This window comes from Mandrillus leucophaeus, unplaced genomic scaffold (genome assembly GCF_000951045.1).
Source record: "Mandrillus leucophaeus isolate KB7577 unplaced genomic scaffold, Mleu.le_1.0 Scaffold248, whole genome shotgun sequence".
In the NCBI taxonomy this organism is placed as follows: Eukaryota; Metazoa; Chordata; class Mammalia; order Primates; family Cercopithecidae; genus Mandrillus; species Mandrillus leucophaeus.
In genome coordinates, this window is record NW_012102565.1 from 1,781,478 (window position 1) to 1,791,725 (window position 10,248).

Consider the following 10,248-nt stretch of genomic DNA (forward strand, 5'->3'; position numbering starts at 1 on the left):
ATGTCCATATAATCTGCACATCCTCCTGTGAACTTTAAACCATCTCTGGGCTACTGAAAATACCTAACATGGTATAAAAGCTATGCTGTTATTTAAATTTGTATTCTTGTATTATTTTTTGCTTTTGCACTCTGGGGTTGGTTGAACCCTTGGATAGAGATGGCTATTGTTTCAACTGGAAGATTCCACACAGTAAAGATGTCATGTCTCCCCAAACTGATCTACAGGTTTAATATAATTCCTATCAAACCCTCAGTAAGACTTTCGTGTTTTGTTTTTACATAGACGAGCTTTTTCAAAAATTTACATGGATTGGCAAAGGAACTAGAATAGCTAAAACAATTCTTAAAAATAAAGTAGGAGAACCCATCACGCCACCCAATAAGCCTGCTTTACAGCTATGGTAATCAAGAATGCGATATTGGCAGACAGATAACATAGATTAACAGTACAGAACCGAAAATGCAGAAACAGACCCACACAAATATGCCCAACTGACTTTACAAAAATGCGAAAGTCAACAGGAGAGGATAGCCTTTCAACAAATGGTTCCGGAGAAACTGACATCTAGAGGCAAAAACAAACAAAAATATCTCAATGTAAGTCTTACAAAGTCCTCTCAAGACTGATAAAAAAGCAAATGCAAGTACAACACAGGCAAAAGACACGAGAAGACATTTCACCAGAGATGGGAAATAAATGTGTACTTATCAACAACTTATCAGAAAGAGATAAAAAGATGGTAGTTTTTTAGAGAACCACACACATTCCATCTGACCTGGCAGTTACACTCCTGGGAATCTTTATCCCAGAGAAATGAAAACTTACAGAAAAACCTAGACATAGATTTTCTGGTTACTTTATCAGTAATATCCCAAACCCGGAAACAACCAGGATGTCTCCCCAGGGTTAAGGGAGCAAATGGTTGTTACAGCCACATCACGGAATAAAGCACAAAACAGATGCAACAGCAAGAAAAAGACATAAACTACTGATACATGCAATTTAAGACTTCAAATTTTCAGAGAATTGTGCCAAGTCAAGAAATACAATTCCAGAAGTCACATCCTGTGATTCCCTGACACTCTTAGAATGACCAAAGACTTGTGGTTGCTGGTGGTGAAGGACGAGGAGGTGGTGAGTATAAAGCGCAATGTGAGGGCCCTTAGGAGATGCTCTCTGCTTGACCTGTGCTCATGTCAGTATTGGGGTGTGACCTTGCATCCTACTCTGCCATTGAGCAAATCACAGATTCTTACAACTGCACAGGAACCTGTGATTATCTCAAAATGAAAGTAAGGGGCTCCAAGGATGAGCTTTTATTTCCTTGGTTAGATGCACACCAGGCCCTCCTGAACTGGCTCCTTCAGCTCCTTGGTCTCAGCTCTGCAGACTCTGTGCATCCCACTCTAAGAACTAAGTTGATGCCACACCCTGGGCATTTGTCCTGGCTGTCTCCACTTTGAGATGCTCTTCTTTGCTTCAGAAATCATCTCTGGCAGCTCTTTCCCCTCCCACTGTGTGAGGGACCACTCCCGTGGTAACCCTAAAACTCGTGCAAACAAGGACCGTGGTCACCTGTGCCTGATGGTGCCCAGTAAAGCCAGCAGAAACTACCCCAATGCTTGGGTGAGTGGCCAACCATCAGAGCAGTGACTAGACTTGTTCTTTTTGGGGAAACAGCTTAGGGTGGGGAGCCTGGAGTGCTGGGGGCGGTGGGCCTCTCCACTCTCAGCTCCACCCCACTGTCCCACTCTCCCTTCTGTATGGCTGGAGGCAACCCAGTTCCCTGACTGCTATTTAGTTAGGTTCTGCCAATGGGTGTCTCTGAAGAGAGGCTGGAAGGTAGAAAGCTTGTTGCCTCCCAGCATCTGGTAACCCCCGCAGCAGCAGGGAGGCCACCAAGACTCTGTTTGGGCAGCCAGTTCCTAGATGACAGCACAGGGCTCTGGTCAGGGTGGTGAAGACAACGATGGAATCTGGCTCTTGGTGCCATGGTGTCAGCCAAGTGGGATCTTCTCCTCTCCCAGAGCCAGCACCTTCCAAGTGCTCACCCAACCCTCACATCGCGCCTGTCACCACATGCTGTCAGGGTGCCTTTCACTCAGCTAAGTGTGAGACAACTGATGTGAGAAAGCCTCGCAGGATGGCTGTGGTTCAGTAGCCACAGCTCCATCAGAACCCCCAGCCATGCACTGAACCTCCAATCAGCTTCCCTGGGAAGCTCCTCTGCCCTGGAGGTTCAGAATTCTAGGCCTCCACCTGTCTTCTGGGGCTGAGACCCCTACGCAAGAGGCCGGCACATGTGAATATGCACACATGAAAGGAAGAAGCTGGGAGAAACAGGCAGGTGACAACCCAGGTCTGTCCCGAAAGCAGCCCTCTTGGGCTGGGCATGGCAGGGGAGTGCACAGGGCAGATTCTGGAGAACCATGCCCTGCTCCCCAAAGCAGACAGACAAGTGCTGAGAGTGCAGAGGGTGACAAAGCCTGGGAAGGCCCCAGGGGTCTAACACCAAAATTAAAAGATTTATTACACATAAGAGGATGCTCTGTCCCTCAGAGCAGCTGGCCACCCTCCCCACTCTGGCGAAGGTCCTGCACGGAGGTTTGTCCTCAAGGGTGACCCTTCTTGCCCACCCACAGCTAGACCTCCAGTGGAGAGGCATGCGGCCCATGCTGCTGGCACAAGTCACTTGGCCAGCTCCTCAGCCACTGCTTTGCGCATCTTGTCCTTGAGGTAGGCGCCTTTCTGCCATTCAGACTTGAGTTCCAGCCACTCATAGAATGGGACCTAGAAGGAGGCAGGGGAGACAAGTCACATGGGCAAGGAGATCCCTTCCAGCCAGTGGCTCTGCCTGCTTGCCTGTTGTCCTCACACTGACCCCTCACCCAACACCTCTGGTGACCAATAGCTTTGCACACCTGCCCCTTGGCCTCCAAGTCTTCAAGGCAGAGCCCATGAACTGCAGGTGGTGCGGGCGGGCAGAGGCGCTAGCACTGTCAGTGCTGGAGAGGTCTGCACACTACTCGGAGGCCCAAGAAGGGCTTCTACATTTTAAACAGTTAAAAATCTCGCAACAACCCAAAGAAGAAAACAGAATGCTTGTGTGGCTCATGAAGCCACATATTCATTCACTGGCGCTTTCCAGGGAGGGTGGCCCCCTCTGATCTTAGCTAAGGTCTCCCAGGCGTGAACCCAGAGTCAGGCCCAGGACCTGCATCTTTCTGCTCCTGCCAGTCCCACTGGTCCTACTTTTCCTGACAACAGGCTCTGACCAAGGGGGCAGAGCCGCTGCACTCAGCTCCAACAGCTGTGCAGCCTCCTGGGCTTCGAGCTGCTCATCTGTGAATGGGCCCTACCCTGCCCATCTCTTAAGCTGAATGAGCAGGCTTGGTTGCCTTTTTGGGTTCACCCACGGGGTGAGATGCTAGGAAGGTTAGAGGGGAGGCTGGAGCACCTAGGATCCACAGTAAACTCCTTCCCTGAGCTCCTGGGAGAGGCCTGGGGCCACAGGCAGGGCATGTGTCTATACCTGCTGGCTCAGTTCCACCTGATCCCCTCTCTAGTGGGGGTTGGGGATTCTCCCTGTGTAGTGACCACCTGCCCAAGAGGTACTCACGTCCACTATCAGGAAGCCTGCAGCCAGTATGTGTCGCCGGGCCAGAACAAAGCGACCCAACAAGTCCTTACTTCGGGTGTTGAAGTTGGGGAACTCCCACCGCAGGAAAGCTAGCCTGGAAGGAAGAAGGGGTAGCTGGCATGCTTCCAGTCTCCCAGCCCCTCAGAGGGCAAAGAGGGAAAGCAAAGAATATGCAGTCCAACATCTATGGTGCCCCCATGGCCTCTACTGGGGCCATGGCCTACCTCTTAGCCCCTGCAGGTGGTGGCTGGCTCCCAGTTGGCTGGGCAAGATGAGGTGCCACAAAGTCCCTTACGGGCAGAAACTGGCCGTCACTGTCCAGCAGCACCTCAGCATCTGGGGCAGAAGTGTGGGATGAGAACATGTTGGGGGACATCCCTCAGAAACCCCCCCACAGGAAGGATGAACAAAGATGGGATTGTGGGGAGCCCAGGTTGACACCCTACAGCTCCCTAGGTCAGTTCTTACTGCAGAGGGGGTGGGTTAGAAGAGTCCTGTTAGACTCAGGCAGTGCCAGGCCCTGTGCCAACCAGGGGGAGCCCTCACCCAGCACCCAGCCATACTGCGTGGCCACCTCGAGGCTGCCCCTGTCGGCGCTTCCCAGCAGCCCCTTCAGTGTCTCCTGCAGCTCCTTTTGCAGGGGGGTCACCTTCCTGTCAAGGGCTGAGGGCCTAGGGGCCACAGCCGAGGCTGGCAGAAGGGGACCTGAGTAATCGGGGTGCTCTAGCATGGCAGTGGCGTTGATGTGGAGCAGCTTCTGGAAGGTGTTCTGATCCTTCTGAGACTTGCCCCCTAGGGAACAAGGAGAAAAAGGGAGGTGGGTCTAGGGGCCAGAGATGGGGAGACCCTGGATGAGAGGGCAGTAGCACCCCTACACCCAGTCCCAGCCCAGTTCTCTGGGTCAGGAGGCAGCAGAGTTACAGTCTGCTGGCCACCCACAGGGAGGGGATGGAGAGCAAGGGGGAGTGACAGCCCTGGCCTCCATCTGCCCCAAATCCTCACATGGCACTAGGCAGACAAGACCAGGCAGTTCCTCAGTTCCAGTAGTACTAGGGGCAAGGGGCTCACCTAGAAATTGGATGTGAAATTCAGGGTGGAGGACGGCTTGCAGCTCTGCTTCCCGTGCCTGCTGCAGCACACACAAGGCCCACACCAGGTCCACCTGCAGGGCTGGCTCCAGGCCTGGCAGCTCTGACCCCAGCTTCTCATGTACCTGGTTAAGGATAGGGTGTGGTGGGGAAAGCAGGCTCTCCTAAGGGGCTGCAAATAGCCATGGGTGAGTCACAGTCCAAGATGTGGTCTTGGCCCGGTTGGGATGAGGCCAGAGGAGGCTACTGGGGAACAAGAGGCAGAACCCTGGCCCTTGGTGAGGTCTGGAGCAATCCTGGGCTTGAAGGTACGAGGAATCTTCTTCATGCCCCAAGATCACTCTGGACAGCAGGAAGAGTGCTGCTGAATGCTGGCATTTGATTAGGTTTACTACAACCAACCTACCGGCAGGGAACAAAATCCCTTCTCCCATAATGTCTCCAAGTGAGTACCTGGGAAAAGGGAGGAGGAATCTCTGGTCCTCTGAGAGATGAGAACATCCAAGAGGTGAAGCGCTCCCAGCCCCTGGCTGGTTGTTCTCAGGACTGTACCAGGCAAACCCCTGATGGAATCCTAGGGAGCCTGGGGTCACATGTGGCCTGCTGGCCTCTGTGGCTGTCCTGAAGTCTTCATAAACAAGGCTCCCCCTCCTACCCTGAGCTGGGGCACATAGCATGAAGGCCCACTGGAGCTTCTGAGCATCAACAGGGCATTAAAAGGAACACCAGAGGCAGGACCCCCCAGCGCTGCCTGGCAGGGCAGTCAGCGAGACAGCAGGATTTCATGTTTGTTCTCAGTGATCCCTAGGATGCCTGGCTCCAGCCAGCTCCCCCTGCCCCTCATGCCACACATAGCGGCCCCTCCCCCTCCGCCCAGCCCGAGCTGATCTTGGGAGGACAGTTCATGAACAATTAGCTGCAGGGGAGGGTAAACGTCAAGCAGTGGGAGCCCAGAGGCCGTACCAGGCTGAAAAACTCATCCTCTTGGTCTGGATGGAAGTTCAGACGCGCAAAAGCCAGAAGTATGCTGCATAGGTGAGGCACGGTGATGTCCTGCGCTCTGTTCAGGGCGTGCTGGATAGGTCAGAAATAGCAGATGGACAGAATAAGCTCTCTGCCCAGCACGCTGTCCTCCTGCCCAGCTCTGAGTCTGAGGGGAGCCTGCATGGCCAGCAGCAACGGGAGGACCCTCCATCCGGGGCCCATGAGCTCTGCTGGGCACAGAGAAGGACTTACACAGGCCCAGATCCTCCTTCGCCTGGCAGCAACTACCCACAGAGGCTTGGGACACTTAGAAACTGCTTCTTTTCGGTAAGGGCTTTAGAAATATTCTCCAACCAGTAAACTTAGTTTAGACTGGTCACGCATAAACGAAAATGCAGGTGTCATCTTTCTGTACAGTTCCACTTTGGCGGGGGGAGGGGGATCAGTGATCAGGAGACAGTTCTGAGTGGATTCTCAGCCTCACCAGCCATGCTGCTACCTGCTACAGCTACCCCAAAACGGATGGAAGCACTTATGATGGTCAGTGAAAGAACAGAGGAAACAATTCTCAAACACTTTTTTGAGAACTGAATAGCAGCCCTTTCAATATAAGCCAAAATGCAAGAAGTATGTATCTGCCCCCACAAGTGGGCATTTTCAGACTGGCTTTGCTTTCCCGACTAAGGCAATGGTTCCCAGCAGATGGCCAGGAAGCCAGCTTCTCTGAGTTGGGGCCAGGCCCTAGCTCACCTGGGCAAAGGCCTCATACAGTGGCAGGTTGAGCCACTTGAGTAAGGCGAAGGACTTGGCACAGCGGGCCACCTCACCAGAAGTCAGGCTGGGCGTGAGGGACAGCAGGTCGGCAGCCAGGCGCTGGGACACCTGGGTCTGGTGAAAGCCAAGTTTGCCTTCGGGACAGAGCAGATCACAGGGTTTAGCTGGGGAGGGTCAGCAATCCCACCAGCCTCACCCCACCTCAGCCTCGAGGTCTCGCTGCTTGATGTCTGTAACCAAATTTATCCCTGAGCCTGGGACCCAGGAACAGGGCCCATGAGTCACAGTGTTTCTGTGGCAGCCTTCTGGGCCAGTGCCTACCATGCATAGGACAGGCACTGAATTTGACATGGCTGCAGGTATCTGCAGGGCCAGAGCTCCCCTCTCTCCACTGTTCTGTCCAAAGGGCTCACCATAGGCGTAGGCCAGGTCCAAGAGCACACTTTTCGTCAGAGAGAACGGCTTCTGCACCAGGTGGTAGGAGATGGCCCGCAGCAAGGGCACGGACCGCCGGCTCTGAGCTGCCAGTGTCACCAGCACCTTCCGCAGCTCGTCGGGGCCAAACTGCTCCACCAACTCCAGGCACTGTCAACCACAGCCGCGCAGAGGTCAGCTCAATGGCCTGGGGTGGCAGGGACGAGCTGGGGGCAGGGGTCCCATGGTCCCATCCAGTGCAGCCCCTGTGAGACAGCAACTGGGCCTGAGCTGACTAAACACAGGACCACTGTGCAGGACCTGCCTCCTCATCCACCCCAGGGAACCCCTGGACCTGGAGTAGTGTCCACAGTCAAACTATCCCCAGGTCCCAGGATAGGCGACCCAGGGCCCATGAGCTGTCGAGCTTGCTGTGGCAGCCATCTGGGCCAGCCCCCGCTATGACAGGAACGGGCACTGAATTTGACTTGACTGCAGGGCTACAGCTGATAGGGGTTACCACATCTCCAGGAGAATTCTAGCCAGAAGCCAGGCCTGGGCAGTACCTGTGTTACTTTAGGAGCTGCCTGCCATGCCCTCTTCTCAAGACTGTGCTGTGACGGGGTTTGGGGGAAAAATAAAGGTGCAATCAGGGAAGTGCCTGTGTTGGGAGGAGCAAGTGGTGCTTGATGAATGCAGCCACACGGCAATCACCTGTTGCAGCTCCGAGCCCTCCGGTCCTACCCCATGTGATGCCTGAGGCTCCAGACAGAAGCTCCCGGGGCTCTGATCCCAGTGCACACAATGCACCCCTCTGCAGACAACTGTCACCCAAAGAACAAGTCCAAAGCCGAGGGGAGGCAGGCTGGGTGCCACCTGCTTTCAGGCCCAGTACCTTGTCTTCCAGGCGGTTCATCAGTGGCTCTGAGAGGTGTCCCACTTTCATCATGATGGTCACTAATGTGCGGCCATCTTCAATTTCTGTCCAGCGCCTTTCCAGGTGCATGAGAAGCTCAGTCAGCAGCTCCTGGGAGTGCTGTTCCTGTGAGAGGGTGGCACAGGAGTCTGCCAGGAAGGCCAGGTGCTTGTACTTGAGCTTCCGCATGCGCCAGCGGACCTCCTGCTCCACTGACTGCAGCTCCTTGGAGGTCCTGGGGAGGCCCAGAGCATAGAGGCTCCGCAGCAACCTCGAGAGGGTACCATGCCAGACCGAGTTTATCTAGGCAGAGAAAGGACACAGGAGAAGTAATGTGGCACTGTCAGTCCTGTGTGTGAGCTGGAGGCCCCCTCTCTGAACCTTGTTTCACGTGCATTTACTACAACTCTTCAGAGAAGACAGTATCAGTTCCCTACTCTGTTGTAACAGGGCCAGGGTGCCTTGCTGCTCCTCGCAGCCTTGCTCAGCCTCGAGGCCTAGACGCCTGGTGTCTGTAACCAAATTTATCCCTGAGCCTGGGACACAGGAACAGGGCCCATGAGTCACAGTGTTTCTGTGGCAGCCTTCTGGGCCAGTGGCTACCATGGGCAGGGTAGGCACTGAATTTGACATGGCTGCCAAGTACCAGCAGAGCAGGAGCTCCCCTCAGGCACCGGCCAGATCCAAGGGTACACCTCTGAGCCTGATCCTCTAGGTTACAATAAATAGCACATTTCTGCTCAAGGTGGCTGAGGTCATTTGCAATTGCTTGCAAGCAAGAACTATGAGTGGCAAGGGAAATTCTCCAAGTTTCCCCAATGAAGCTTTGACATAATGTAGTTGATTAAAGAGAGACCACACTCTTTTACATGGTCCTGGCTACAGCTCTGGGTGGTGGGCACACAGACTTGAGCTGCAAGTAAAGCTGTCAAGTCAATACAAGAGGTCAGAGAAAAAGTTGAGCCTGATGGATGTCACCTGATGGTAGAGAAGGTGGCACTTAGGCTTGCTAAGATCAGTTTTGTTATCATTCATGACTTTTACTTGCAATGACATGAAAAGTTTTAGGTATTAAAAACTTGGGCCAGGCAGATCACCTGAGGTCAGGAATTTGAGATCAGCCTAGTCAACATGGTGAAACCCTGTGCCTACTAAAAATACAAAAATTAACCAAGTGTGGTGGCACACGCCTGTAGTCCCAGCTACTCAGGAGGCTGAGGTGGGAAGATCACTTGAACCTGGAAGATGGAGGCTGTAGTGAGCTGAGACTGTGCCACTGCACTCCAGCCTGGGTGACAGAGTGAGACTCCGTCTCAAACAAAACAAAACAAAAATAAAGAAAACAAAAAACACTGGTTTTTCTCCAGTAAAATAATTTGTTTTTGAGTCAGAGAAGCTCCAATCCCTAAACTGTTCTCTAACAAACTAACCTCACAGTTTCTGACAATGTGAAGTTTCTTAGGAATGCAACTGCTGCAATAAGCAGGAATCCCTGCAGAGCATTAGGCAGTGAACCACCATCTTTATCCTCCAGGGATGTGGCACCCAAGCACACCAGACTCTCAACTGCCTGCAAAAGGAGGAGCACCCTGGGCACAAAGGTTTGCAGGAGAACCTTTGACATATGGGTAAAAAGACCCCTGGTATCACTAAGCACCCAAATGCAGAGGCCTCCTGGGGATGACCAAGCTGCTGCTGCTACCAGCAGCACCTCTGAACAGGTTCTTACTAAATGCCGGGCATCATTCTCTTTGTGTACCCCTATGAGACACCAACATCCCATGAGAACCATCAGCCCCGCTGCACAGGTAAACAAAGGTGAACTTATTTCTATATAGTTCTGGATCCGAACCTGCACCACGGCCCACCCTCTCTGCTGGAGCCTGCTTTGTTTCTGAAGAGGGTGACTGCTATTCAGGTACTGTTTCCACAGGGCCCAGACTGTCAACATGGGTGGCTCTAGAGCCCTTTGGCCCTGACTCCATCCTCGCAGAAGAGAGCAGATGGTAAAACAAGTGTGGCTCCATCCTTTCCTGGGCCAAGTCTCTCAACACTGAACCCTCAGGTTCAGTCTCTTCACTTATGAATGAAAGCAGAAACCACACTTCCAAGGAGGTGACCTGGGAACAGAGAAGCCGCTGTCTGAAGGGCTGGGGAGGAGGGAGAAAGTACTGGAGTAAATTCTAATCTTACAGAAGATCTGAGTGTCTACCTTCTGGTTTCATGGACAGCAGGAAAATCTTTGAAAAGAAAGCTGTTATTACATTACAGATACTTGCCTTATAATTTTGTTACAATGTTCAGTCTTGCATCATAAGACTTAAATCACATGTGAGTAAAAAGTCAAAAAACAGCAATTAGAATTATAGCCAAGGCCGGGCGCGGTGGCTCAAGCCTGTAATCCCAGCACTTTGGGAGGCCGAGACGGG

General features: G+C 52.9%; 1 protein-coding gene across 4 annotated transcripts in view; it reads right to left on the minus strand.

The window, feature by feature from the left end:
* Positions 1-2,465: 2,465 nt before the first annotated feature.
* Positions 2,466-10,248, minus strand: part of TBRG4 (transforming growth factor beta regulator 4) — a 12,296-nt gene continuing 4,513 nt past the window's right edge. For 2 of the 4 annotated variants that reach the window (XM_011983272.1, XM_011983271.1), the window contains exons 3-11: positions 7,799-8,122; positions 6,903-7,074; positions 6,466-6,623; positions 5,695-5,805; positions 4,712-4,856; positions 4,190-4,435; positions 3,868-3,979; positions 3,623-3,737; positions 2,466-2,793 (exon numbers count right to left, since the gene is read on the minus strand). In XM_011983272.1, coding sequence (XP_011838662.1) covers positions 2,692-2,793; positions 3,623-3,737; positions 3,868-3,979; positions 4,190-4,435; positions 4,712-4,856; positions 5,695-5,805; positions 6,466-6,623; positions 6,903-7,074; positions 7,799-8,122 — 1,485 coding nt within the window. In that variant the 3' untranslated portion in view covers positions 2,466-2,691. The remainder of the gene's footprint in view (positions 2,794-3,622; positions 3,738-3,867; positions 3,980-4,189; positions 4,436-4,711; positions 4,857-5,694; positions 5,806-6,465; positions 6,624-6,902; positions 7,075-7,798; positions 8,123-10,248) is intronic. The other 2 variants (XM_011983274.1, XM_011983273.1) reach the window with 1 other exon arrangement.